This window comes from Prunus avium, chromosome 1 (genome assembly GCF_965620075.1).
Source record: "Prunus avium chromosome 1, drPruAviu1.hap1.1, whole genome shotgun sequence".
Classification (NCBI taxonomy): domain Eukaryota; kingdom Viridiplantae; phylum Streptophyta; class Magnoliopsida; order Rosales; family Rosaceae; genus Prunus; species Prunus avium.
In genome coordinates, this window is record NC_142284.1 from 14,037,797 (window position 1) to 14,065,213 (window position 27,417).

General features: G+C 37.3%; 5 protein-coding genes and 1 pseudogene across 12 annotated transcripts; 1 reads left to right on the forward strand and 5 right to left on the reverse strand.

Annotated features, from left to right (window-relative positions):
• The first annotated feature begins 1,018 nt into the window (after nt 1–1,018).
• LOC110747115 (cyclic nucleotide-gated ion channel 1-like) lies at nt 1,019–8,797 on the forward strand. 2 transcript variants are annotated; one of them, XR_015836659.1, is made up of 8 exons: nt 1,019–4,427; nt 4,723–5,206; nt 5,300–5,497; nt 5,900–6,216; nt 6,388–6,499; nt 6,617–6,865; nt 7,198–7,713; nt 7,999–8,797. XR_015836659.1 is itself a non-coding variant. In XM_088255236.1 (7 exons), exons 1-7 carry the CDS (start codon nt 4,228–4,230, stop codon nt 7,630–7,632), a joined length of 1,995 nt encoding a protein of 664 aa, XP_088111362.1. In that variant the 5' UTR covers nt 1,019–4,227; the 3' UTR covers nt 7,633–7,720. The 2 variants fall into 2 exon arrangements, 1 of the variants encoding a protein (XP_088111362.1); XM_088255236.1 differs by lacking the exon at nt 7,999–8,797 and having other exon boundaries at nt 7,198–7,720.
• Nucleotides 7,921–11,504, reverse strand: APO3 (APO RNA-binding protein (DUF794)). 5 transcript variants are annotated; one of them, XM_021947323.2, is made up of 4 exons: nt 11,238–11,504; nt 11,007–11,077; nt 9,749–10,145; nt 7,921–9,133 (listed from the first exon to the last, which is right to left on the reverse strand). In XM_021947323.2, exons 2-4 carry the CDS (start codon nt 11,062–11,064, stop codon nt 8,242–8,244), a joined length of 1,347 nt encoding a protein of 448 aa, XP_021803015.2. In that variant the 5' UTR covers nt 11,065–11,077; nt 11,238–11,504; the 3' UTR covers nt 7,921–8,241. The 5 variants fall into 5 exon arrangements, with proteins under 5 accessions (XP_021803015.2, XP_088111392.1, XP_021803014.2 ...); XM_088255266.1 differs by having other exon boundaries at nt 10,771–11,077; XM_021947322.2 differs by having other exon boundaries at nt 11,007–11,103.
• A 1,710-nt stretch (nt 11,505–13,214) lies between these two features.
• Nucleotides 13,215–15,273, reverse strand: LOC110744376 (uncharacterized). The gene has a single exon (XM_021944346.2). It carries the CDS (start codon nt 14,833–14,835, stop codon nt 13,495–13,497), a length of 1,341 nt encoding a protein of 446 aa, XP_021800038.2. The 5' UTR covers nt 14,836–15,273; the 3' UTR covers nt 13,215–13,494.
• Nucleotides 15,274–15,981: 708 nt separating this feature from the next.
• Nucleotides 15,982–21,029, reverse strand: LOC110774422 (putative magnesium transporter NIPA2). Of its 2 annotated transcripts, none has more exons than XM_021978957.2 (9): nt 20,799–21,019; nt 20,470–20,680; nt 20,231–20,287; nt 19,419–19,509; nt 19,038–19,198; nt 18,320–18,447; nt 18,090–18,227; nt 17,140–17,232; nt 15,982–16,520 (listed from the first exon to the last, which is right to left on the reverse strand). In XM_021978957.2, exons 2-9 carry the CDS (start codon nt 20,594–20,596, stop codon nt 16,329–16,331), a joined length of 987 nt encoding a protein of 328 aa, XP_021834649.1. In that variant the 5' UTR covers nt 20,597–20,680; nt 20,799–21,019; the 3' UTR covers nt 15,982–16,328. The 2 variants fall into 2 exon arrangements, with proteins under 2 accessions (XP_021834649.1, XP_021834657.1); XM_021978965.2 differs by having other exon boundaries at nt 16,350–16,520; nt 17,126–17,232; nt 20,799–21,029.
• Nucleotides 20,905–24,558, reverse strand: LOC148297385 (toll/interleukin-1 receptor-like protein; annotated as a pseudogene). The gene is made up of 2 exons (XR_015836676.1): nt 23,750–24,558; nt 20,905–22,571 (listed from the first exon to the last, which is right to left on the reverse strand). The product of XR_015836676.1 is annotated as a toll/interleukin-1 receptor-like protein (transcript).
• A 143-nt stretch (nt 24,559–24,701) lies between these two features.
• Nucleotides 24,702–27,007, reverse strand: LOC110774508 (adenosylhomocysteinase). Its single transcript, XM_021979053.2, has 2 exons — nt 26,192–27,007; nt 24,702–25,785 (listed from the first exon to the last, which is right to left on the reverse strand). The coding sequence occupies exons 1-2, from the start codon at nt 26,900–26,902 to the stop codon at nt 25,039–25,041; spliced, it is 1,458 nt and encodes a 485-aa protein (XP_021834745.1). The 5' UTR covers nt 26,903–27,007; the 3' UTR covers nt 24,702–25,038.
• Between the last annotated feature and the right edge of the window lie 410 nt (nt 27,008–27,417).

The window sequence follows — 27,417 nt, forward strand, 5'->3', positions numbered from 1 at the left end:
GTGACAATTTGACACATCGGTCAAAGCATGTCGTGGTGAGTTTGGGGGAATTGTAGTGAAATATATTTATGCAGGGGAAGCTGCAAAAATATACAGACACTATCACTTGTGATTGTGTCGGAGTCGGACTTGCATGGTGGTGGAGCGCATCGGCAAAAGGATGTTAGGTGGTGCTGATGAGATAAGGTGGTACTGATCACTTTTAAATACACATTGGAAATTCTATTAATTTAAAAATGATGATGTGTTGTATACCACATAATTTATTATTCAAATTTAAGGAATAAATTTGGTGTCCCTAACATTTTTATATGGCCTAATAATATGGCAAGGTGAACATGCATGACATGCCAACTAATGATTTACCCATGTATAACTCTTTGAAACATGTATAGATCATAACTATAGATTTTAAAAGAAATTCCTATAATTTTTAGTTGGTAGCACCCGCTAAACATAAAAATCTACTTCTACCATGGTCCCATAAATGTTAGGTATACAAAATTTGTCGTAATTAACTTCATTGATGTATGAGCCAAAGGGTGTTAATTGGACTGGCCCAGGTCTTTAGTGTGCTTCCAAGTGGTCCTCAATTCAAGCCTTGTCGTACCCCTGTTTGTGAGTTTTCTCCTCTACACTTTCTAACTTTAGCAAAAAATAAAAATAAAAAATCTCCCAAATATTTTATTAAGGCATACGGGTCAATCACTCCACCGGAGACTAGACCATTGGAACAGATAATGTAGACGCGAGAACATAATTGATTCCACTAGTCCGTGTCTCATGACCCACCCTATACCAGTCTTTACTGCACAATTAATTGACTTGCAGCTTTGATGATTTGGATGATAACTAGACATGGTCTTTAATTAATTATAATTATCATTTTCCTTATCTGATGATTAATTATCTTCTGTTTCAGTATATATACAGGCAATAATTTCTTCTTTTGTTTTCCCCTCATAATCATTTGTATGGTCACTCAAAAACAAAGAAGCTATTTTAACGCACAATTGTATGGAAGATTCTTGAAAAGATAAGAACATAAGTTGACAAAGTAAGAGCCTAAAAAAAGAAGAAGTCTTCACAATAAATTCACAAGTCTTCATCACTAAGTTTCAGACTTTGAAAAGTATTTCCAGTATCTTCTTTCATGTCACTTTTCTTTTCTTGATTGCAAGACGGTTTGGGGAAGAAGGACTTTGGAGTTTTTCATGCACTTGAGTCAATGTCTTTGTCTCTTATTGAAATTGGAATGTTTAAGTATAATGAAATGAAATTGACAGAAGTGAGAGATTTCTTGGATTCATGGATAAGAAAATTCAGAGAAGGTTTTATTGCGTGCTTGAGTGTGATATATGTCCTACCTAATGCGTGTGGTTATCTTTTTAGTTGTTTATTGAGCTTTGTCCTTGATATGAGTATGGTGCAAGTTGGATTGAAAATTCCTATTGCTGTCAATTTGGATTGATATGAGTAGGGTGCAAGTTGGATTGGAAATTCCTATTGCCGCCAATTTGGATCCAAAGATTTTCAACTTTGGCACGTCCAAATTAAATACGATGTTCGAAAATTTCAAAGAGAATTGGATCGGAAGGAAAATGTATCTCAAAATTCTGAATATTCCGGACTCAAAAATATATTGGTGTTTCAAGTTTGGATTACTAAACTTTATTTTAAACTAAATATGATATACTGTTTGGGACTGCTTCTATAAGAAGTACTTATGCTCATAACCGCTTTTGTTCGAAGCACCTTTATTAGAAGAATGTTGAAATTTTTGTTAAAAATGCAAGTGCTTCTTAGAAAAACATTTTGACGGGTGCTTCTCCAGAAAGTGATGTTATAAACCATAAGCGATTTACATTTTTCTGATTATGCGGGAATCAGTTTCAAACACCCCAATCTTTCGAAAATACCCCAATATATTTCACACAATCTCTTCTCTTTGTGCTTTTTCTCCTTTTCATTCCTTTGCTTCTTCACGCCATCTCTTTCATAGAGTTCTCATTCTCTTGAATCTCTTCTATTCTTCTTATTATTTTTTATTGTTGAATCAATTTAAGCACACTCCTAAAAAGCCACAAGACTCAGGTAAGAGGCATATTATGTTTATTTCTTCTCAATTTCATTCTTCCCTCTTTCTCTTTGGTTTCTAGGGTTTTAACTATAAATTTCATTCTTCACTCTCTCTTTAATCTCTAGGGTTTTAACTTCAATAGTTGTTGTTGTTGGTTTTTATTTGTTTTTTTTTTTTCTGTCCTTGTTTTTTGTTTCTTTGACACAATATTTATTTTTAATAGAAAATATTGAATTTAACTTGAAACATTAGTTTAGAGCATTTGGATACAAATATTTAATTTTCAACATAATAATTTATTTATTTTATAATTAAAATAATTTTTAGGGTGTGATGGAAACATATTTAACAATATATATATATAAGTGAAAGTGAAAGTGAAAGTGCTTTCCCTTTTATCAAACAATTAAACCGGAAAGTCATTTCAACATAATGCCCTTTTTAGTCATTATACATAGCTCACAACACTTCCACACAAAAATTTACCGAACACTTAGAAACTGATTATTGTACCAACAACACTTTTAACAAAAAGTTTACCAAACGCCAAACTGTTTTCTCTCACATCTGATTTCTCTCATAGCAAATCTGATAGCGATTATTTTCACAGCACAACAATACCAAACTGGCCCTTATAAACTGATTATTGTACCAACAACACTTTTAACAAAAAGTTTACCAAACGCCAAACTGCTTTCTCTCACAACTGATTTCTCTCACAGCAAATCTGACAGCGATTATTTTCACAGCACGTCAATGCCAAACTGGCCCTACATATAATGAAAACTACAACTGAAAACACTTTTTAAATTGTTTTCAAATATTCCCGCAGAAAAAAAAAACAGTTAATTGACTTGCTACTTGAGTCAGTGCATGCGTGTGTCACTATAAAAAAGTTTATTTGTAATTAGGATAAGTAGTAGGATTGTATTAGCTTAATCTAATGCCATGTTTGGTGCTCAATAATGAATGTGGATAGGATAAATAATAATCTCGCCGTAATTTCCATTATGTGTATTTTTGTAGGATAACTTATCCTACCAAAAAGGTGGGATATATAATCCCACTACTTCATCTATTTGACCTTGGACCCAAAATCTGGTAGCCACGACACAAATCCGAGACAGCAGTGATAATGTTTATCTCTTTCATCTCCACCATCCATGCAAGGGAGAGTGTAAATGTGTGTTGATACATTAAAGTCTCTTTCATCTTCACAATAAATTCACAAGTCTTCATCACTAAATTTTAGACTTTGAAAAAGTCTTTCCAGTATCTTCTTTCATATTGTGAAAAGTCTTCACAATGAATTTTCTTTGATTGCAAGACGGTTTGGGGAAGAAAGACTTTTGGCGTTTTTCATGCACTCGAGTCAAGGTCTTTGTCTCTTATTGAAATTGGAATGTTTGAGTATAATGAAATGAAATTGATAGAAGTGAGAGATTTCTTGGATTCAGGGATAAGAAAATTCAGAGAAGGTTTTATTGTGTGCTTGAGTGTGATATATGTCCTACCTAATGCGTGTGGTTTGATATGAGTAGGGTGCAAGTTGGATTGAAAATTCCTATTGCCGCCAATTTGGATTGATATGAGTAGGGTGAAAGTTTGATTGGAAATTCCTATTGCCACCCATTTGGATCCAAAGATTTTCAACTTTGGCATGTCCAAATTAAATCCAATGACCGAAAATTCTGAAAAGAATCGGATTGGAATGAAAATGTATCTCAAAATTATGAATATTCCATACTAAAAAATATATTGGTGTTTCAAGCGCAGTTATAAACGCTTTTAATTGTTAGAAAGCACTTTTATCTGTTCCATAAACACTCCCAAATAAGCCCGTAATGACCAAAGTTGTTCCACAAGAATAACATCTAAATACTAACATATCAATAAAACGAACTAGAAGCAATCCTTGGCCGGGTTGGAGTTAATTGATATAAAACATCTAGTTTTATTTTCTGGAAGTAAGGAATAAAAAAACTATAAGAAATAGGCTCTCGATTTCCTTGTAAAATATGGAAAGAATTCATCAGAAGAAGATATTAGAAATGGACGGGCCGGTACAGGGACACTTGGGTTCGTAATCAGTCCAAAAAATAGTCAACGGAGGGAAATAGAACTCATTGCCCCTACTTATAAATTTCATGAACTTGCCTAGTAACCCCCCACAACTTTTTTTTGGTAGCAAAAGAACCCTTTCAATTCAGTTTCTGCCTCACAGATCATCCTTATTTCTAGAAGGTTCTTCTTCTTTTCTAATCTCTCTATTCACTCCTATCCAACATATAAAAAGGCTAGTTATGGCTACATGGCCTGAAAATGATGATTCGATGGTTTTTGTAAGGTTTGTTTCTTTTATACCGATATCATTTTAAGAGGATTTAACTGTACATTTTAAATCACAGTATTATCCTATTTGTGTGAAAAGTTAGCAGTTATGTTTATTTATAATTGTCACGTGTATTAAAATGATTATCTCTCTCTTCTTTATTTTATTTTTCTTTCTGTACACTAATTGGGGTGCCTAGTGAGTATCATAAGATTTTACAAGTATATATATGTATTACTTTTCATTTTGATTTTGGGTTAGATACTCTAATTTCTACGTTAAGTTAAGATTGCATTTTTCTTTTAATCAGCATTACACCAGGTTTAGCTTTCAATACGGAAGATGCTAATGGGCAAGCACAATATCCCACATCCAAAAGTGGAGGACTTAGACCAAAGGAAAAATGGGAAACAAAACTTCTTTCAGCTTCACTGTGGAATAAGATAATTGTAATTTCATGTGTTATTGCAGTTTCCCTAGATCCCTTGTTCTTTTACATTCCATTCATCGATAAGGAAAACAAATGTCTTGGAATGGACAAAAAGTTGAGGAATGTGGCTCTTATTTTGCGATCTCTCACAGACATCACTTTCTTAGTGCATATTGGATATCAAATTTGGGAAGCTGGCAATAAGGCCTACAAGGCAATCACAAAAGGAAAGTCACAGTGGCAATTGGATTGGCAACCAACGTTGAAAAAAAATGAGATAATTCCATTTGCTAAGAAGTTTGCTGGGTATTTGTCATGGCTCTCTTTCTTAACTGACCTTCTCTCTGTTCTTCCCATGCCACAAGTAAGAGATATTTTATTTTATTTTATTTTTTGTGTGTAGGTTTTTCCAGGTTTAAAAAATAGATTTCTAACCCAATACTATTCATTATGTCAGATTTTAGTAGTAGTGCTTTTCTTCAAAATGAAAGGGCCGGAATATTTGGAACACAGGAAGGTTTTGAACATTTTTCTTCTCATTCAGTATTTGCCGAGGATTTTTCGAATTATCTTATCATCCAAGAAACTTATAAAGACAACTGGAATACGAGTCAAAGCCATATTCAATTTTTTTTTGTACATTCTTGCCAGCCATGTAAGTTTTACTTTTTTCATTTTAATATTTATTTTGGTAATAAAATGCTTGATGAACTTGAACTTCATTTACAATAAAAGTGACCATATCCATATGGTGCTGGCTTAATTGATGTGGTAATATATATAATTAGTAGAGTGAGTGTAAAATTCAATTATTGAGCACTAGCTAGTTCCATCTTATCAACTACTGTTACCACATAATTAGATAATTGTTTTAATTTTCTGAAATGCAATTAAGCTGAAAATTCCCATCTCTCCACAAGAGTACTGTTATTTTAAATTTTTTTTTTTTTTTTTTCCAAATACATCTCTTCTCATTATGAACATCTTCCTCCCAGAGAGTTTTCCTTAATGTATCATAGTGTTTGTTATAATGCTTATGTACTGGTTTAACTTTTAGGTACTTGGAGCCTTTTGGTATTTCTTTTCCGTTCAACGAGAGACATCATGTTGGCACCGAGCTTGTGAAAGAAATAGTACTACAGATCTAGATTATACAGGATGCATGAGTACCTTTTATTGTGATGATCGCAGTACTACTTTAAGAAATATTACATTTTTCAATGAACATTGTGGTGTAGAATTTCCAGGGGACACTAAGCCGCCATTTAATTATGGAATATTTCTTGATTCCCTTAAGAATGATGGTAACACGGGGGATATAAATTTTCCAACCAAGTTATGCTTCTCTTTTTGGTGGGGCTTGAGAAATCTAAGGTTTGCTTGCACTTACATAATTAATTATTTGACAATTTCAGCATTTTCTTTTGTATATATATATTCAAACTAAACATAAGTTCGAAGCCGGATTCGTATACCACTTAATGTGGGAAAATAAGTTGCTTTATTGTCCCACATTTTGCTTGATCCTTTGCTTAATTTTTGCAGCAACTTTGGCACGAATCTCACAACAAGTAATTATGTGTGGGAAAATTTCTTTGCAATCCTTATTTCTATCACTGGTGTGCTACTATTTGTATATCTCATTGGAAATGTGCAGGTTGGTAATGAATCTCTCTGCTAGATATCTGTTTAGTTCCCGTTTATTTTCCTTCAGCTTCAGGGCTGATGATCATTGAGCTTCTAATTTACTGTTTGTGGTGAAATGTACGTACAGACATTCATTCAGTTGACAACCACAAAATCGGAGGACATAAGGCAAAAGATTAAAATAAAAGAGCAAGTGTTAGAAACATGGATGGAGAAAAATCATGTTCCTGAAGATTTGAAGAAAGAAATCATGAAAAACATACATCAAAAATTGGAAAAAGACAAAGATGCCGATCTGGAGAATCTATTCGATGTTCTTCCCTGGTATACCAAAAAAATTCTGAAGCGTCATCTTTGCTGGGATATTCTATCACAAGTAACTCTCTCTCTCTCTCTCTCTCTCTCTCATAAGTTATCAACATTGTACTTGTATAGATGAATGAATCTTGCTTTGTGTTTAAATATTGATCACTGAAGAAAGTTGAGCTTCTAACCTCAAAATCAATTGACAATTAGGAGAGTGATCCAACTCTTTATTCTTAACTTTCGGATGTAGGACAATTCTTTTGTATCCTGAGAGGCACTCTGAAATCACCCTTAATCCGTCTTATACACTCATCATTTGTGAGGAGTAGAGCGTGGGAGATGAGATTTGGAGTGCCAAAAGCATCGATGGATTAATGTAAGCTAAACTATGTATAAATGCAGGTACAATTCCTTAAGGTTATGGATGAAAAAGTGCTGAAAATGATTTGCGACTATGCGACGCCAGTGACATTCCCCGAAGATAAAATCATATTTCAAATGCGGCACCCAGTTGATCGCATGCTCTTCATTATAGAAGGCACTGTCTTGACCTACAGCACAACTTCTGATCCTGGTCGTACACATGGTGGAAAAACGACGACAAATAACGGTGCCTCCCCATCAATTGCCACCAAGCAACTTGGGAGAGGGCAGATTTATGGAGAAGAGCTTCTGACGTGGGCATCGCCCAACAAATCTAGGGTTGACAAGCTTCCTACCTCCACCGAAATTGTGAAATGTCATACAAAAGTAGAAGGCTTTGCTCTCTCAGCCAAGGACTTGATAAGTGTAGCCTCCAAATGCCGACGCTGGTGGAACTTAAACAATGACCCTTGATTGATCTCCCACCTTCTACACCCAACTCCACCCAAAAACAATCATCTGTTAAATGCTACTTCTTGTACTATATGCATAAAGGTTGTATCGTTCTTATGTCTAAAATTACCCTCCTAATGACCTAAAAAATGATTTATTAGGGGTATGATATCAGCTTATCAAGACTGAAGTACAACAGCTCCTCAATCTACAAAACCGCAAAATTTTACTGATTAACCAAATTTTCATTATATTTTGTATGCACATATCATGCATACATTTGTATGCTCACACCTCTGAGACTGCATCTAAATCAATCTTATGGCTTCTTCCGAAGCACAGATACATTTTTCTTTACTAATTCATCCTAGTTCTCTCTTTTGCTAGACAAATTCGAGCAACAGAAACTACAGAAGTAAGGGCAGTGCAATCAAATTAACCTATGACTACCTAAACCTGCAGAGAGAACATTCACATTCATAAGCCACAATATGGAAGTAGATATGTCTTCGAATAAGCTTTCCTCCCCTTTACTTACTCGCAGCTTTCAGACACAATATGGAAGAGCAGCAGAACCCCTTTTAACATCCCTTTAGTATATCACATCCATCTGCATACAGGAACTTTATATCAAGCAACAAGATCAACCTCATCACGTTCAGGAGAAGCCACATCTAATCTCATCATACTCCTATATTCATCCGGAACAGGTGCACCTGCCTGCACACATAGCTCCACCACAGCTGGAGCCTTGCCATAATACCTCTTTAGGTTGTTATCCAGAGCAGGACAATTAACGTCTCGGACATGCCAAACATAGTTCAGACCTACAAGATCTTCCATTGTTGCTTCTTGCCATGCGTGCAAACCGTTACGAGATTGATGCTTTGATGCCTTGCACATCCTCACTTTGTGCCCCTTGGGACCCACCTGGACCTCTAAACAATATCCACAAGTCTTCACACTGTATTTCTCCATGATCTTCTTTGCTCCGGATATCATCTCAAACCATGAGCCCATTGTAATACCACTCAACTCGGTCAAAGATTTCCCCACTTTATCACTTGATTTATTTACACAGTTAGTATGGCTCAGTGAAGCTGAATTTATCAATTCTTCCACATTAGTTCCTACATCAGGATCTACTAGGGGATCAACAATCCCCGGATATGAGTTTCTATCCATTTCATCCTTTTTTTTAACCATCTCAAAGTCCACAATTCTTCCTTCAATACAATATACAGGTCTCGTTCTTCTCTTTGTTGGGTACTCGTCAATCTCTAGACCAGCCTGTATACAGAGCTCCAAAATGGCAGGGATCCGTGGGATTCGATACCTCTCGTCATGCCCAACTCTTGGTTTTCCAACACGATCATAAAGATGGAAGCATTTAGGAAAGGAAACCACATCTTGAACTCCTCCCTTCTTCCAAACATGTGAAGCACTCCGAAAACCACTATTTGGGCCAGTGCAAGTTCGGATTTCATGACCTGCATGGCCAATGTGAACTTCAGAGCAAAACCTGAGATTAAAAGCCTTGTTTCAATAAGACAATCAATTAACAAGCTTAAGTGTTAGATATTCTGATCAGAACGAAACTCAGTAAATCAACCAATTACTACAAAAGGCAGATTAAGAATCATCATTATGTTAGTAATTCATATTTTCAGTAAAATGTGCCCTATTTCTTTCCATAGACTCTGATTATCTTCCCTAATTAGCTGTATATACGACTGTGCATATTGGAAATTGCTTGGGCAAGTTGAATGCATCAAAGCAGTACACATACAACATTGAGATTACAAGCCAGGAAGAGAATATGGACATCTACAAAACATATCCTGCCTACATAATCAACATAAGTCACCGCCAGTAACTAACTGTTAAAACCCTAAAAGGATATAAATCCTTAAGCCAAATAATTGACAAAAGAGATGCCCACAATGTACAGGGGACTAAAAATCACAAACTTCACTCTTACAAGAGATTTGGACAAGAGAGGAACCACAATGTATAAGGACGAGTAAGTTTAGTTTACTAAGGTGAAACTGAAAATTAGAGTTGACATGTGAACTCGTAAGCAAACTAAAGGAATGAGCACAAGCAAACATAAATAAAAGAGGCAACCTCTGGCTACCTGCACCGTTGGACAGGAACAACTTGAAGAAGCTTTGACAAGCCAAACAGGACTGATTGTCGAGCTCGGTAAACTTGATGAGCCACCTCAACCAATTCAGGGACCAACAATCCATTATCAGGAGGTTCTTCAAGCATCCTACAAGGCTGGGCCTTTCTGGCTTCTTTCTCCTCCTTCGCTCTTTGAATCAAAACCTTCATAGGTGTAGAGTAAGGCTTCCTCTCTGATATTTTTCTTGGAGGTCTTGGTACATCCGCATACAAAGGATCATCTGCATCACCTACTAAGGTAAGGGTTCTCTCCGATTCAAAACACGCCTTTTGATCAAGTCGACAATGAAATCTTGTAAAATGGCAAGTTTTCCATATTATTCTTCTCTGCATATTGTGTGGAGATTCTGCACAATTACACAATTTGAAATAGAAATCAGAACTAAAGTGCGATTTGAAATAGAAATCAGAACTAAAGTAGATTTATTAACAGTGCTTTGGGCTATCAGGATCAATTAATTCCATCTTTCTAAACTGAAAATATAGTTCAATTCAATTGAAATACTTCTGATATTACACCTGATATTACTGAATGCATCATCTAAACAAAAAGATTTGCTAAGCATTTTCTGACAGAGGCGCCCTATAATAGAAATAGGTGGTGGGAAGGAGGCAAAAATTCTATGGAGTTGTAGTGTGCTGGCAGTTACTTGGATGATTTGGATGGACAGAAACATGAGCATATTTGAAGATTACTAGGAACTTGGGTTGTAGGAGTCATGAGACAGACTTTTTTCCTCAATGTCGGCTTCGATTTCCATTGAGTTTAGGGGTATATCTTTGTCCATGATTTTATTAGACAGAAAAGAAGCTGTGAATTAGGTTCTGTAAGGTTGGCAATAGTTGTATTTATTTTCATTGTCCTCTTTAGCGGTGAACACCTTGTTCCCCTGTCGTATTGTCTGTTTTCTTAATAAAGGTTTCTCTATTCTATAAAACAACAAAAGAAATTGAGTCAGATCCTTTTGACACCTTAATGAAGCTCTCCCTAGCACTCTAATGGGAATTGATAATGTCAAAGCTAATGACAAACAGAGAGGAAAGTCCAGAAAGATAAAAGAAATTAGCTCAGCAGCTGATGGAGGTTCAGCCTTTTGATAGACATTAGCTGTAAGGCAAAGAAGTGGGTAAGAGTGAGTAGCTTTGTGTTTCTTCAAACCAAACACAGCGACTGAGATTAGCAGTCAGAGGGAAAAGAGAGATCGAACCAGGGCCCGCCAGGATCACAATTTTTCGGGCAAAAGCTTTGGCCAATTTTTTGTTCATTCAGTGAAAACATCTGTCAAAATTTCAGCAGCATCTCATCTGTATTTATAAAATTTTCTCAAATTTATACACTCAAAGCAAATGTTAGAAAAATGTTACAAACTTATTAGAAAATGTACTCAAAGCAAGAAATTGAAACAGCATCGAAAGGACACAAGATACAATGCGCTTACCTCTTCAAAATGACCAAATGCTGATATTTAACACCTCAAGCATCAACTTCCAAAGAAGACGAACTGAAAAGGAAGAAGAAGGGCCGAAGAAGGGGGAGGGCTGGGTAACTGGATACACAAGAAGAACTGGAGAAAAATGAAAATGAAGAGCAAGAACCAATCAAATGAAGAAAACGAAACTGAACAAGAGCCTGAGGAAGAAGAAGAAGAGAGGGGAGGGGAGAACGGGAAATGGGAAGCGACTGTGAATTGGGTGAAATTATTTTATTTTAGTTTTATTCTGATTTTGGGTTGGGCTTGCGAGCACTTCCAGTCCAGGAGGGTGAGACGAAAGGCTTTGCCAAAGTCGGGCTTAGCTGTGGAGTGTTGGGTTCTATTTCTTACATTTATAATTTTTCATCAGAATATAAATTCATTAGAAAATCAGAAAAATACAATTGAGAAATAATGGGGCTTTAATGAAATATTTATAAAATTTCACAAGTCGATTTTGGGGAGGATGGTTTGGGACACATGATCCCGAGTATAGGGTCACTGCTCTTAACCACTTGAATTACAAAGCCTTTGAAAATTATATACATTCTTAGACAATATAATTTCTATAAGTTTGTAACATTTTTCTAACGTATACCCCATATATTTTGTATCGGTGACTGATGGTGGATGGATTTGGACGGCCGGGGGCCTATTGTAGTTGAAGAATGCCAAAATAAGTTATAGAAAAGTTCTGCATTAGACCCAAAATTTATGATGCCACTGAAGTGAAAATTTGATTCTAAATTTATACTGAGTTATATTCCACACTGTAAACAATATGGACTTTTTTCCCATACCATACATACATACACAGTAGAATTTCAATTTACATCAACAAATCATGTACCATTTACCACAACAGTAATTAGTTTTGCTTTTATCTTCATATGGGTCAATTCTTAGCAGTCCAGGTCTGTTCTTAAAACCTACTCTGCTATGCAGAGACTAGGAAAAAAGCACACCCAAATATCCTACTCCTAAAGAAGCAACAGCCTGGTAAAAACAACCTGATCTGCAGATAAAAGCTAGATGCATATATGCATGAGTATACATGAATCAAATCTCACAAGCATCTGAGATTCCACTACAAGTAGACAACAGCACTTCCAGGTCAATAGGCAATCAATATTGTAATAAGCGCAGGCAAATGATTATCTGCTGTTAAGAAACACGAGCGATTTCCAAAAGCACAATTCCTCAAAACAATTTGAAAGGACTGAAATCCCTCATCTTTAAGTTGCTTAGCTTTATTGTTGATTACCTTAACTGCAAAGTATAATTTCACCCCCAGAGCAAGAATAGAACCAAATTACATGGATATAAGTAGCAACAAAATATACAATTATCAAAAACGTATTTCGGTAAGAATAGTTACATTCATCTAGGAGAAGCGAAGTAGTCGTATAGCCGACCCATTTTTTGGGCTAAAGGCTTAGTTGGAATGCCACCCCATTTGGAGAAATAAAAGATTTATGTCAATTTCAGGAAGCCAACAAGAACTAAATCCATCCAGTTTTTCTTTTACATGGAACTGCATAGACAAGTTCTATCTGCTCGACAGATAATTACACTTAAAGCATGCAAGTATGTAATTAAGTATATTTTTGTATTACATACTGAAAACCATAATGATTCTAATCCTCCTCTTTTCACACATGTGCAAGGGCACACCCGCACATGCATGCATGCTCCTTCACAAGCAAATTCACACAGAGAATCATACTAAAGGCAAGTTGTGTTGCAGCAACTACATAAAGTCCATATTAAAGTTAGCATTGGAAGAATAGTCTCTGTTCAAGTACTTCCCTTGGACTCAAATACTTGAAGAAACATGAATAAAGCATAGAGAACAAAGCTAATTTCTACTGACACCGAATTAGGTCAAATATGCCAGCCAAAAGAGCTCCATATCAAAATGCATAAACATTAATACACACTTGATGAAGAAGATCTGATCTCACGCTCATATTGCCAACACATTATTGAAGGATAAAGAAACTTTATTCATTTTAAACAAGATAGTTACATAAAAAATTGGAATTGGGAAATCTATAGTCCTCATTGACTTGATTTCAAGCTCGACAGACCAGTCTATAACCATACCTAACTGAACACAGTACACAACATATGCATTAAACAATTTGCTAACCTTTACAGTTCTCACCAACACTGCAAACATTCTTGCTTACTAAGCAGAGAGCAGTTTCTTCAAGCAAAGACGTTACCCATCAACAATGAATTGATCATCTTGATTTTCTCCCTCAACCCTAGCATCCTCATGAACCAAACTATTCACATGGTGCAAATTCTGCATCATTTGTGATAAATAATGGTTACTAGCACTTGCATGATCAGACAGTCCAGCTGGATGAGCAGTCCACTGAGAGACAATCCCTAGTAACTGGCTTGTAAGGTTTTGTTGCTCATGAAGAATACGAGTCTGCATCTGGCCCATCTCTGCGCGGTGGTGACCCAACATTTCGTCAATCCTCTTTTTCCATTCTGATCTCCTCCTATCCATCCTCTCCTCCCATTCCCTCTCATGAATCAACTCTTCCTCTTTTCTTCTTCTTTCTCTCTCCTCACTCTCCTTCTCCAATGCTTCCCATTCTAGAATCCTCTGCTTCTTCAACTTCTCCCTTGTCTTTTCTTTCTCCTCCTTTTTATTTACCCATTCCTCCCATTTCCATTCCCGTTCTTGCTCACACTCCATTCTAAAACTCTCACTCCTCTGTCTGTCCCGTTCTCTCTCCGCCTCACGTTGCTCCAACCGGGCCTCCATTTCCTTCAACTTGCTTAGTTGGTTACCTAGAAATCCCCATGCCTTCTTTCTCAACCCCATCGACGCCTCCCTCTTCTTCTTCTTCTTCTTTAAACTATGACCATTTTGCTCCACTTCTTCGCACACAAACCTGTCATCTCCATCCTCCCTAACCCGATCATTGCCATTAAAATTCTCCTCTCCCTCCTCCCCATCATACTCAAATCCTAAACCCATCACTCCATTCTCAACCCCATCAATCCCTGCCCCGAAATCCCCATCGGAATGGCCCATTTGCCCAAAATCCACAAGCCCCATTCCCCTTCCACTCCCCACAAACACCCCACCACTCTCACCATCCCCATTCACAGATGCCATCAGTTCATTACCATTGCTATTCACGATCCCCACATCCCCAAAAACCTCCTTATATCTCAAGAAATTCGACCAATGGGTAAGGCCCTCCATCCAGTCAAACTCCTCCCCACTACACTCCCCACTACCACCACCACTGCTAGCACCACCGTCGGGTTGTTGTTTCTTGATCTTCTGCTTGACAAGAAGATACTGGTGCCTCATGTTCTGGACCTTGGTGGAAACATCCTTCCAAGACCATTGCCAACGGTAGGCAATTGGGTCTTGAACATGGTGCACAGAATTCACATAACAAGCAATGGGTTTAAACTTTTTCTCTCTGGTTTTCATCTTAGCAAGCGTCCCATCAGATACCATCTCACCGTATTTGTCAATCAGAGTTCTCTCCTCGGCCTCTGTCCACTTCTTTCTTCTTGAGGGCATCATTGGGCTAAAGCACCAATCTTTACTATCCAAACAATCCCAACCTTATTTCAGACCAAGTTGTGTGGCATGGAACAAAGGCCTAAAAGTCCAAATCCTACAGGCTAATAGCTAACAGCTAATATTGGACATACCCAGATCGAGAAAGCATCAGAATTGTTCATCAAAGTACAGAATAAGTTGAGTACTTTACTTACCTTGAGAAGGAGATTGCAAATCTCTGGTGGGCATTTTCTTGGAAAATTGGCAGAGAAAATGCGGGGAAGTTGTGGTGGAAAGTTGATGGGTTAGTGTAGTTGTGAATCCTTTGTTTGAGATAGAAGGACCAATAGTTCCAACTGCGAAGTTGAGAATTTTATTTGCAATCCACCAGAGTAGATACAGGGACAGCAGATTTGGTTGTCCGAAATCGTTTTTCTTTTCTTTTCTTTTCTTTTTCATTTTTTTCAGTTTTTTTCTGTTATTAATAATAAAAGAAATGGTTAATTACACATTACCACCCCAAACTTTTAGACGTTTTCCAATTGGGTACTGATTTTCTCACTCCTTTTTTATCCACTTACACTCTATTTTTTTAAAATTGTATGTTCTCACTCCTCTTTTATTCACTTACACTCCATTTTATCTTATAGTAAAAAGTATTAAAAAACAAATGGAAGTGTAGGTGGATAAAAGGGGAGTGGGAAAATCACCACTCTTTCCAATTTGGTTCTTAAATTTCTTTTGCCTCAAGTTTGTGCTTCAACTTTATTCAAAGTTGCGGACTCATTGTCGTGCCCAACTTGCATAAGCTATAACTTGCGGACTCATTGCAGTGCCTGGTTGCAAAACTTGATGGAACACATGAGCAATTTCTTGAACAGATCGAGTTCTTGAACGTTATGTTATGTTGATCAAAGAAGATGGTTTACACCCCTCTAGTCCATTTCCTACTTTGACCCCATTATCTTTCAGTAAGTGGTCACTTGACCACTTCTTTCTTCTTATTTGCTTTTGGTTGTTTTGGATCTTTGCACGGATTTGTAATTTTTTTTAGTTTCCACATCATTTCCACATAAGGGAAAGGTTCCTTAATTGCCTCTCTGGCTTTCACTCTCAACAAATTAATTTGGGTCTTCCTACCTTGATTAGTGAACTTGGCCGAAGGGAGTATGAAGCACTGTTCTGCATTAATAATTTATAATAGATTCCCCCAATAAGTTGTCTCTCATACAAGAAACACTGTTAAAGAAAAGAAATTAAAAAAAACCGAGTATCGGGGAATCCCTACAAATAACAAACTGCATCCTGATTCCTGATTATATTTGCCTTAAAGAGGTCAGCTTCACTTCTTTTCTTCCTTTTCCCCTTTAGACTTTGCCATCTCATGTGCCCTCATAAAAATGAAGTATCTTTTAGCTAAATACTATTCCCCCAGTTTTCCACTTTGCATGAACGAGCATTACTTGCAGAGGGTGCCAATAACTGAACAACGACGCTGTACCGATGCATAAACTTCACTGTCTGTGGCTATCAGTATTTGAGGGTGTATCAACATGGTTAGGACTTTCGACGAGAGGGGGGTCCTTATCCTTAGATGCATCATTTCCCATATCCTTGGTTTTGTGAAGGAGGAAGGTACCAGATAGAATTGTGATGAAACCACACAATTCATTCACAATCTGTGCTCCACTTTGTGACTCCCAGTCCTGCAGAAAAAAGGAGCAACAAAAAAAACCGAATTTGTGAAGCCTAAAATAATACTAATGTTTCAAAAGATATAATGACCACAATGAAACTGTAAGGAACTGCCTGCACAAACAGTAATGAGAACAGCAAATTACACATTATCTTTTCCAAAATTTCAAATTTTCAACTTCCATTAACCTAATGCTTTTATTTTTTGGTATTTGTTATCTATCAGTTCCAGTAGGCTTGCATTAATTGGAATTTGGAAGTGCAAGCAGTTGTGTTCTTCACAAAGAATGAAATCAAGTTTTACCATGAGATTTTCACTAGCCATGACTAAGGTTTTGGTAACTATATTTGATCAAACAATAGACTTCAAACATTTAAGGCATATAAACCCTTGAAGTGATCATAGACGTTCTGGTCACCAATGTCATCTTATAACAAACTCCATTCTGAATGATGTCATTTTTGGACCTTAAATTGCATTGTTATTTACGGCAAAGCCATTCATTTACCATAACACTAAGAAAAGAAACCTGATCTTTATGTAGCATTGATAGAAAATGATTCTCATCCGTACTTGGGAAAAAAAAAACCAAAGAACGCAAACATTTAAACGTACATGTAGTAAATCACCTTAAACAAGATCACGCTGGCAAGAATGGTGAATATTGTAAACATAACATAGTAGACTGGAGCTATAATAGCAGTGTTAAAGGTGTCAAGAGCCTGCAAAAATGCATCAACAATATAAATTAAGCATTCGCCTAAAAACTATATTGAGAGAGACAATTAAGAGTCAATTACATGCACAATATTGAACACTAAATAACCGGTTTTTCAGAACCACAATTGTAAAAATAGTTTTAAGTTATGTGCTATCTGCCATAAGAATGAAAAATTATAGCAAAATCCATTGAATGAAAATTATGGTTAAAAGATCAGAGTATTCCTTAAATATCACATCTTAGTAAACACCCTAAATGAAGTTTCATAACTTCGTTTCACAACTTGCCAGAAAATCTTAGAGTCTACTTGAAAAGGTTTTCATTTTATATATGCTTGCTTCTCCATCAATGGTTCTTAGAGCTGCCGGAACCAAGAATTAATATTCTGAAAGGTCAACCACAGTTGAAAATTTTCTCCAAGTCCAACCAGCATCTAAATTTTCTTCTGAAGCTTTGGCCTGTGGTTCTCAATTTAGCAGCGCCGCATTTTGACCAGGTTCAAAAGTTTGATTATTTTGTAATTTCAAATTGTCCAAACACTAAACCAACAGCTCTAATTAGCTTTGTATGTAAGATAAACTCTTCCATATTAGTTACAAGACTTTTTCAAATCTAGCACCAAGTTGCCTCCAGGATTAAATACCAGTCTGACTTAAAAATCCTAAGCAGAAAGTTCCCTAGAATGAAGTACTTGTAACTATTGGTGTGATTTGGAAATTAAATATTAAAGCAAAATCATATATCCCACAACATACTGAATCGGTATGGACTTCGAATATAATGGTGATCAAAAAATAAAAAAGGCTTTCCCTAACAGGAATAGGACAGAATAAATATTATTGCTCAGTACGTATTTACCTTGTTTAAATAGTTTATCTGGAAAACACAACATACTGTCACTACCAATACAAAAACCCAAGTCTCGAAGTATTTAAACTGATTCGTTTCTGAAAATGTCAGCTTCAAAGCGATTCCCACTGCTTTCACACTCATAACCTACAGACGAATCAAGGATAATCGAAGAATATCTTTAGGTATACATAAACCTAAAGTAATTACATCAACAAGCTCAAAATTTTGAAACAGACCGTAAGAGACCCCATGAGTGAACAAATTCCAACATATACGACCATGTGGGTATGCCCATAACGTGGCACATATCGGAAAATGAGGACAGCAACCACAATCAATACTAAAAAGGTGTAGACGATGAAACCTGTGAATAAAAAAATTAGCTTTGTACTAACCATGTCTAGGATGTTTGCATAGAGTGTGTCCAAGGAACTATGCATACTACATTCAAGCAGTGTCCTTTGACTTACTCTTATAGTACTCCTCATTTTTCCTCATGCACACCATTTCAGTAAAAAAATGGTATTTTATTTTAAAATTCGTTGTTTCAAAACAAGCCAACATGCCTGATTGAGTCTCTACTGAAACACCAACATTCCCAGCATTTCATATTTCTCCATACAACACAAATATTAGAATTTCTAAGCAAATGCTTTTCTGTGCTATCTTCACATTCGGGTTGCCGGATCACACTCATCTCCTATCTAGCTGTTCTATAATATAGGAGCAGTGGATAAAGAAGCTCAACCACCCCTTATCGATAATCAATGTATAATGTTAAAGCAAAGTCTAACACGGCAAAAGAAATCTAAAGCTAACAAGTTTACATATATTACCGTGCCACAAAAAAGAAGAAAAAAAAACCCATGTAGTTTCAGTGTGAATGACAAATCAAGAGCAAATGTTAAGTTCCAAAATAAATTTGAATTAAGAGACCAGTAAATCTGCAAATACCTGGCTGCGTAGCATGCTGCCACACTTGCTTAACAGAATGTATTGGTTTCTCTTGTGGGGCATGCAAAACAATACTTATTGAACCCACCACGCAAAGAGCACAACCAAGCACACCAAAGATATGCAATTTTTCCTCCAAAACAAAATGAGCAAGCACTGCACTGAATAAAAATGTCATCTTGATAAAAACACTCTACCACAAAAACCACTATCACAACTACATGCATGTACACACACACACATTCCCACGTGTGTTGCATAAAAACATGCATTGCATTTACTGTGCAAGAGAATGTGTGCTCATGCATGAACCTGTACAAGAATGATATACCAAGAAAGCTTCTCTTGAATCAACAAGGGCAATACTAAGGTGTTTCATACCTGACAATAATACTTAAAGCTCCCAAGGGAGTTACAAGAATTGCTGGAGCAAATGCATAAGCAGCAAAATTAGCTATCTCCCCAACAATCACTACAAAAGAAAATAAGATCAGCATAAAACTAAGAGCAAAAGAGAAATAGAAATTCCAAACATAGCTCTAGGCAGCTAATTTGAGTAATTATGCTAGAAAAAACCCTAGACTTGCAGTTCATACACAGGCACAATACGTTGGACGATGACTCTTAGACTGAAGTTGCATTTTAAAATGCTTATGAAAACTCATACATAAGGATAATAAGTGAGATAAAAGCTATATATATAAGAAGTTTCTAAGATCGAATCCCTCTATTTAAGAAAAGAAAATGATCACATGTAATCCAACCGCCCATTGTGGTCCAGTGATCCATAACTGTTAATTTTTTGGGTCTGCATACAAAAAATCTTTTTTTTTCTCTCTCCACACTCACTATAATCCTTGAACAAAAAACCATGGTCATTCATGCTAGACAATGGCAGACACCACAGGTGCCATCTGTGCCATCGTCATGATGCCTTGGCTATCTGTCATGGTTGTGCTATGGCAGATGTGGCCGGGCATCGTAAGCAAAAGAAAAATTGTCTAACAAAAAAAAAGGTCGGCAGCATAAAAAACTGTAGTTAAGAGAAAGTTATAATAATTTTCTTTATTATTTGATTGGCGGAGAGAGACAAAAAGAAGGGCTGCATTTAGAAATACATTCAACAATAATCCGATAAAAAATAAGGAATGCAACCATGCTAACAAAGCATTTGAAGAGATGATTAAACTTACTTGCTATCATCCCAACCCACCACAAGGGTTCATACAAGTACGTATACCCTCCAGATCCTGATTGCCATAGAGCCACAAACACAGTTAACAAGATATCGATGAAACCAATGTTCCAAGACCTCCATAACAACATAATTGAATAAAAATACATGAACACAAAATTATTTGCCAATTTACAAGGTATTTGGGAATTCAAAACTATATGGTGATTAAGACCCAAAATAGAATTGGGATCAAACCTGCTCGGATTCCTTTAGTGCCGGCTTTTATAAGACCTTTCTTCTTCATAATAAAACTAGCCCCAATAAAAATGCTTGAAGAAACCGCCAGAGTGAGTCCATGGAAATTGTCACGCGATAACCCCATTGATCACACAAGGGATGAAGAAAAAGAAGGAAAGTGCAAAGCTTGCAGGGCCAAGAAATACTATTTGCAAATCCAAATTACTTCCTACATCCATAGAATCACGCAAAACAGATCACAAAACACAATCCCAATTAATAAACACGTGCATATACATAAATATAAACACATTCATATATTAAAGGTGTTAAATACAAAGTCATACCTTTCTTGGCACACTGCAAAATAGGCAATGGGAGTTAAAAACCCAGCACCACTATGATGTCATGTGATTGAATTGGTGAAAATGGTAAATGGGTTTCTGGGATGTGTTGAGAGAGAGAGAGAGAGAGAGAGAGAGAGAGAGAGAGAGAGAGAGAGGAGAGGGAGTCTTTGCTGGATTGTGAGGCAAACTGTATGTCCGTTACATTGGCGTCTCAGAAACGAATGCCCTCCGCATCCCGCGTTCTTCTTTAAATGCCTTGTGCTGTTATTATTTACTAGCCCCAATTGGTTTTCTTTTTATTATTTTATTTTTTTATTTTAGAATTAAAAAAGACAATAGGTAATTGTGTTACATGAAAATAAGATCTATTATTTTATGATATTTAGTCATATATCCATTCTTAGCACTAATAATATAGATAAACCCTACACAATTTAATTTCTATAAACAAACTTAAAAAATGACAGCAGACCCTATTGAATTTAATTTTGATTATTAAATTACTTTGATGCCTTATTAAGTGTTTTAAGCTTTTTTATGAGGTTTTGGGTTTGGGTTTGTTTTAAGAAATCAATGGCAGTTTTGTAATTTAAAAGAAGTTAAAAACTTTTTTGTTATGTTGTAAATGTGCTTTGGGTGTGTTTCTAAAGTTCATTCTCCTATATTTGGTATAATAGTGAGTCTCCCTTATTTTTAATTTTTAATTTTTTTATATTAAAAAATGTGAATTTACTATATTATTCTTATTTAATTAATAATTTTAAATTTTAATGTTTGCATTAAGTTTCTTTTTGTTTGTTACATTGGAGGAAAAAAAACTAGGGGTGGGCATTCAAACCGAAAAACCAAGCCGAATTGGGCCCAAAAAAAACAGTAAAAAATCGAGTTGACCAAAAACAAGACTGAGTTTACCAAAAACCAAACCAAACTGGTTTGGTCTAATTTCAGTTTCTTTTTGTAGATGAACTAGACCATGTTTTGCAGAAACCTCTCTTACATTTGCAAGAAAGCTGCTAACTTCAAAATTATGGAAAACTCTCTCGTATACCAATCTAGCAATGGTTGTCTTACCCACCCCACCCATCCCCCATATCCCTATAAAGCGAACATCATTTGCCTCAGCATCTAAAAGCAAATTTATTTCCTTTACTCTAAAATCAACTCCAACCATGTTCTTGGCGGAACCTAACAATGTGGGATGGGATGCACTTTATTCCATAGTACTTCCACAATTTCTTTGATAAGCTCTGTTTCATACCTATCCTTAGAAGTCCACCCACTGAAATTAGCCACTTTGAATAAAGCTTCTCTCCATTGCCTCACCTTTGCCATGTCTTTCCTAAAATTTTCTTCATGTTTAGTGAAGGCTTCTGCAAAGCTACCCATTTGTTTGCGTACATCGGACGGATCCACGTGATAAAAAATTGGCAAAATTGTACCCCTCGTTTCCATGCATTCAACAATCTTTGTAATTTCATCCAAGCACCAAGAGGAAGAAGCATAATTCGGCGAGAGAACAACAATGGCAAACCTTGATTGTTCAATTGCGGTCAAAAGCTCTGGAGCAAAAGTTTTACCTCTCTGAAGTTCTTCATTGTCCCTGAAGGTTTTGATTGTTTGCCACCGCAGTTTGTCATATAAATGGTCTGTGAAACCTATGCGGGTGTCTTCACCTCTAAAACTTAAAAACACATCATATTTCCACTGAGAAGGTGAAGGAAGAGACATGCCGGCTCTTGGGCTCCTCAACACCATTGGAAACTACACCAAACACTGGATACAAGCAAACTTTCTAATCTTTAAAGCTCCAAACTTCAAATCTAGGCACATACAAAGAAACTAAGAAATGCATAGCTACGAAAGAAAGCATTAGTCAGGCTAATAACGTGAGTCTTGAGCTTGTTGGCAAGCAATGTTGTTGTTACATACGACAAACTAGAAATACCAATAAATAATAATAATTATGAGAAAAAACGTTTTACATAACTAAAACCTTCTACATGATATTCGAAATTTCCAAGTGCAGATACACAAAATATGCACTAAGCGTTCAAATGCCTGAAGTACTGGCATATATTTGGGAAAACTTAAACTGCGTGTCCACAATGCAGTTAAAGCCCCACACATATATTTGAGAAAACTTACAAGCTAATGTGATTAATGACCAATTACAAGAGTTTGAGTATTCTTTCTTAGAGGCTTAGTCAAGGTTGTGGCTCTCCCCAAGTATCCTTCAGCAAAACACTCTACTAAAGAAACAAACATTTTACAGTTCCATAAATGAAATAGAAACCTCATAATTCCCTAATTCCTTCTATTGTAGTTTTTTTGGGGATAAAATCCAAATTTAAAGATAACTATCGTGTGATAAACTGAAACATTATAATATCTAGAATTGATAAATGTGATTAGTGTAATGCATTGAGAATCAAAATCTGATCATCTGCACGAAGCTTGTGGCTTTTAAACGTTTACCTCAATAAAAACAAGCATCAGTGTAGAAATAAAACCATGACGAGAATGTAACTAATATCATATCAGATATTTTTATACAACAGGAAAAAGAAATAGAGCATATTGCCAGTATATCAAATGGAGAAAACAAACCCTAAGTAAAAATTATATATATACAAAAAAAATTAAAAAAAGGCCAGAACTTTGAAAAGAAAAATGCAAAACCAGAAAACACACTGAACATTTGGTTTGGTTTAACCAAATCAGGATAAAGAATATAAATAAATAAAAATTGAAAGCCCATGTAATCTTCAAAGAAATAAAATCCAGAAATAGAAAGATCTCTGGGTTAGTTTTATACCAAGAAAAAAAGCCTTGACTTCCCACTTTAACACAGACTGCCTGTCAATAGCATGCCATCAACAAAGCAGAGAGCTCAATGTTCAACAAAAAACTAATGATGGAAGAAGACGAGATAAAGAAAATCAGAGAAATACCTGAGTGCAAGAGAAGAGAAGCTGCGGCCTCTTACTCTTAGGAAATGAGGAGGGAGAAGCTGCTGTTCTGTTTCTTGTGCAACTTACTTGGTTGGGCGGGTAATCCCAAGGCGGCAGCGCGAGACACAATTGAAGAAAGAGAGAACATGTCATTAACATTATATTTGTCGTGACCTTACTTACCTTACTAAACAAAAAGCCACAGTTAGTGTTATTTTCTACATTTTCTTAGAAAATGTCTCAAATTTGATTTTCATTACAACAAAATAAAACATCATAGCTTGTTTTGCTACATTTATATGTGGGATCATGCTCGTCTTTTATAATAAGGTAGTTTGTTAACTACGTCTTATTGTTGTGATATTTTTCTTCTCAACCTTAGAACCTCCCTCGCCAACGCCATGAGGTGAAAATCACTTGAATTGAGGCTCCTACTAGTGCTATTTGCAAGTTGCAACCTTGTTTTCATAATAGTTGTGTCGACATATTCATCTTTTCATGTTCAGCTTAGTTTTATCAGGCCCCTACGCGTCCAATTTACAGCATCTGAAGTAGACAGAATGACATGGATGTAGGTAAAGGTCACTTTGATTGAGGGGCCGACCACATTCTCATGATCTCGAAGGCAGAGAAAAATGTCGTGTAGCCACACTGGGACCCACTGGAAAACTAAATAATAGTCGTTGCCTTTTTATCAATCAATCAACCACACCCCACCCACACTCACCCACCCAGCCCACCAACCCTTATGTCACAAATGTGTGCATATGTGTATGTAATGAACGCCGTCCAAGAAACGAAATCCCACTAACATTCAATCACATCTACAGCAAAAGACCAAAAAAATAAAAAGCAAATCAACACTTGACATGATTGATCTCATTTGAACTTCTAAAATTTAACCATTGTTATGAACTTCCATTTGGACTCGAATATGATAACTGAAGACAAATTTAACCAAAAATCAAATGGAAGGTAAATTGTTCATTTTTTGGATCTCTTTTTTGGTAGTAAAATGATAATCAGATGCAGCACAACGGATGCGGCAAAAGACGTTATCCAAACACAGCCCCATTCCATCCTTATTCAAACCCCAGGTCTTCAACTGAGACCTAATCATCCATTTCCTTCCTCCCACCCTTTTCCCCATCACACCACAAACTCCTACAAAATTTAACCTACGATTCTAACACATTTCATCAAAATGTAAAATAAACAAATTAAAAACAACCCGTCCAAATATTTTTTTTTTTCTCATGTCACTTGTCCTCGACAATCTTCTCGTCCTCTCAGTACCTGTAGTGAGCTGGCTTGTATGGTCCCTCAACTGGCACGCTGATGTAGTCGGCCTGTTCCTTGCTGAGCTTGGTGAGCTTAGCTCCAAGCTTGCCAAGATGAAGAGCAGCGACCTTCTCATCAAGGTGCTTTGGCAAGACATACACCTTCTTCTCATATTTGCCGGACTTCCTCTCATTCCACAACTCGAGCTGGGCAATCACTTGGTTGGTGAAAGAACAGGACATCACAAAGCTGGGGTGTCCAGTGGCACAACCCAAGTTCATGAGACGGCCCTCAGCCAAAATGATGATGCCGGTGTTGGTCTCTGGGAAGACCCACCTGTCGGTTTGAGGCTTGATGGTGATGCGCTTCACTCCTGGGTATGTCTCAAGACCATGCATGTCAATCTCATTGTCAAAGTGACCAATGTTGCAAACAATGGCATTGTTCTTCATCTTCCTCATGTGGTCAACCATGATGATGTCCTTGTTACCGGTGGTGGTAACGAAGATATCAGCCTCAGAGACAGCATCTTCCAGAGGAAGAACCTGAAGGCCTTCCATAAGAGCCTGGAGGGCACAGATTGGGTCAATTTCAGTCACAATCACTCGTGATCCAGCTTGCTTGAGGGCAGCAGCACAGCCCTTTCCAACATCTCCGTATCCACAGACAACGGAAACCTTTCCGGCAATCATGACATCAGTGGCTCTCATCAAACCATCAGGGAGAGAGTGACGGCACCCGTACAAGTTGTCGAACTGTCATGCACAAAACAAAAACCAGAAGATCCAATCAATCAGGCATTCATAAGAATCTGGGTCAACAAAACCACCATTATTATATGACAAAGCCAACTAATCTGGAAAATAAGCTTCCTATTTCTTACTTTCTAGTTAATTGTAATAAAATCAAGCTAATCCAAGCAGCATTTCTATTTCCCACTTCAGTGAAGACATTTAAAATAAGCATGAAACTATGGATCTAATGGTCATTTTTAACTCTAAATTCCAGCATGAAATGAGATCTGAAGCAAAACCCAGATAAGATTTAGAATGAAATGAGATGAAACCAATCATACCAAAGTCAGCAAAACACGAATCAAAACAACACAGATCTATAAAATAGAAATGAAATGAGAACAAAAACACAGATCTGAGCGCATACCTTGCTTTTGGTAACAGAGTCATTGACATTGATAGCAGGGAACAAAAGCGCCCCACTAGCCTGCATCTGATACAACCTCTTAACTCCGGTGGTGGTCTCCTCAGAAACACCGACCAACCTGTCCTTCATTTTGTGGTACCTCTTGGGGTCGGTCTTCAACCCATCTCTGATAATGGTAAGAACGAGCTGGAACTCCTGGTTATCGGTGGAGGCGGGGTCGGGAAGCTTCCCGGACTTCTCAAACTCCTCCTCGGCCTTGACACCCTCGTGGATCAGCAACGTGGCGTCACCACCGTCGTCGACAATCAGATCGGGTCCGCCGCCGGGGCCCCAGTCGAGGGCGCGCTCGGTGCACCACCAGTATTCTTGGAGGGTCTCGCCCTTCCAGGCGAAGACGGCGGCGCTGTCGCGGGCGATGGCAGCGGCAGCGTGGTCCTGGGTGGAGAAAATGTTACAGGAGCACCAGCGGACCTCGGCGCCGAGGGCGGTTAGGGTTTCGATGAGGACGGCGGTCTGGATGGTCATGTGGAGGGAGCCGGTGATGCGGGCGCCCTTGAAGGGCTGGGAGGGCCCGAATTCAGTGCGGCAGGAGATGAGGCCGGGCATTTCTACCTCGGCGAGCTCGATCTCGAGGCGACCGAAGTCGGCCTGGGACATGTCCTTGACCTTGTACTCGCGGCCACTGCTGCTTTTCTCGACGGAAAGAGCCATTGGAGAAGAAGGTAAAGGTTGGGAGATAATCTCTCACTCTGTTTTGCTTTCTCTGCAAAATAGGGTTTGTGGCGAGTGAGGGATTAGAGCGAGGGTAGAGTGAGAGAGTAAGGGGGTATAAATAGGAAGGGAGGGTGAGATGGACGGTGGGGATTGGGCTTGGAGGAGTTGGTGGATCTGGTTTTGGTAAATGAGAGTGAAACGTCTGGCGTAGTAAACGGAAGATGATGCGGGACCCATTTGTTGTGGGTCGTGGTTTTCTTGTGTGATTTGATTCATCAATAGCGGATAAGGGTTGGAGATATTTGAAACGTGGCGGGTTGTGGTTTGGTGGGGGATTAAGTTGGTTGTGTATAGTGTGGTCTTGCTTGCACTGTAGTATTGTCAAATGTGAATCTCAATTTACATGAAGATGAAGAAGACAATGATAGTAATACTTTTTTTAGATTAATCATTTTATTAGTTCCTGAATTTAGACCCGATTTGCATTTGAGTCTCTCAATTTCCAAAATCGT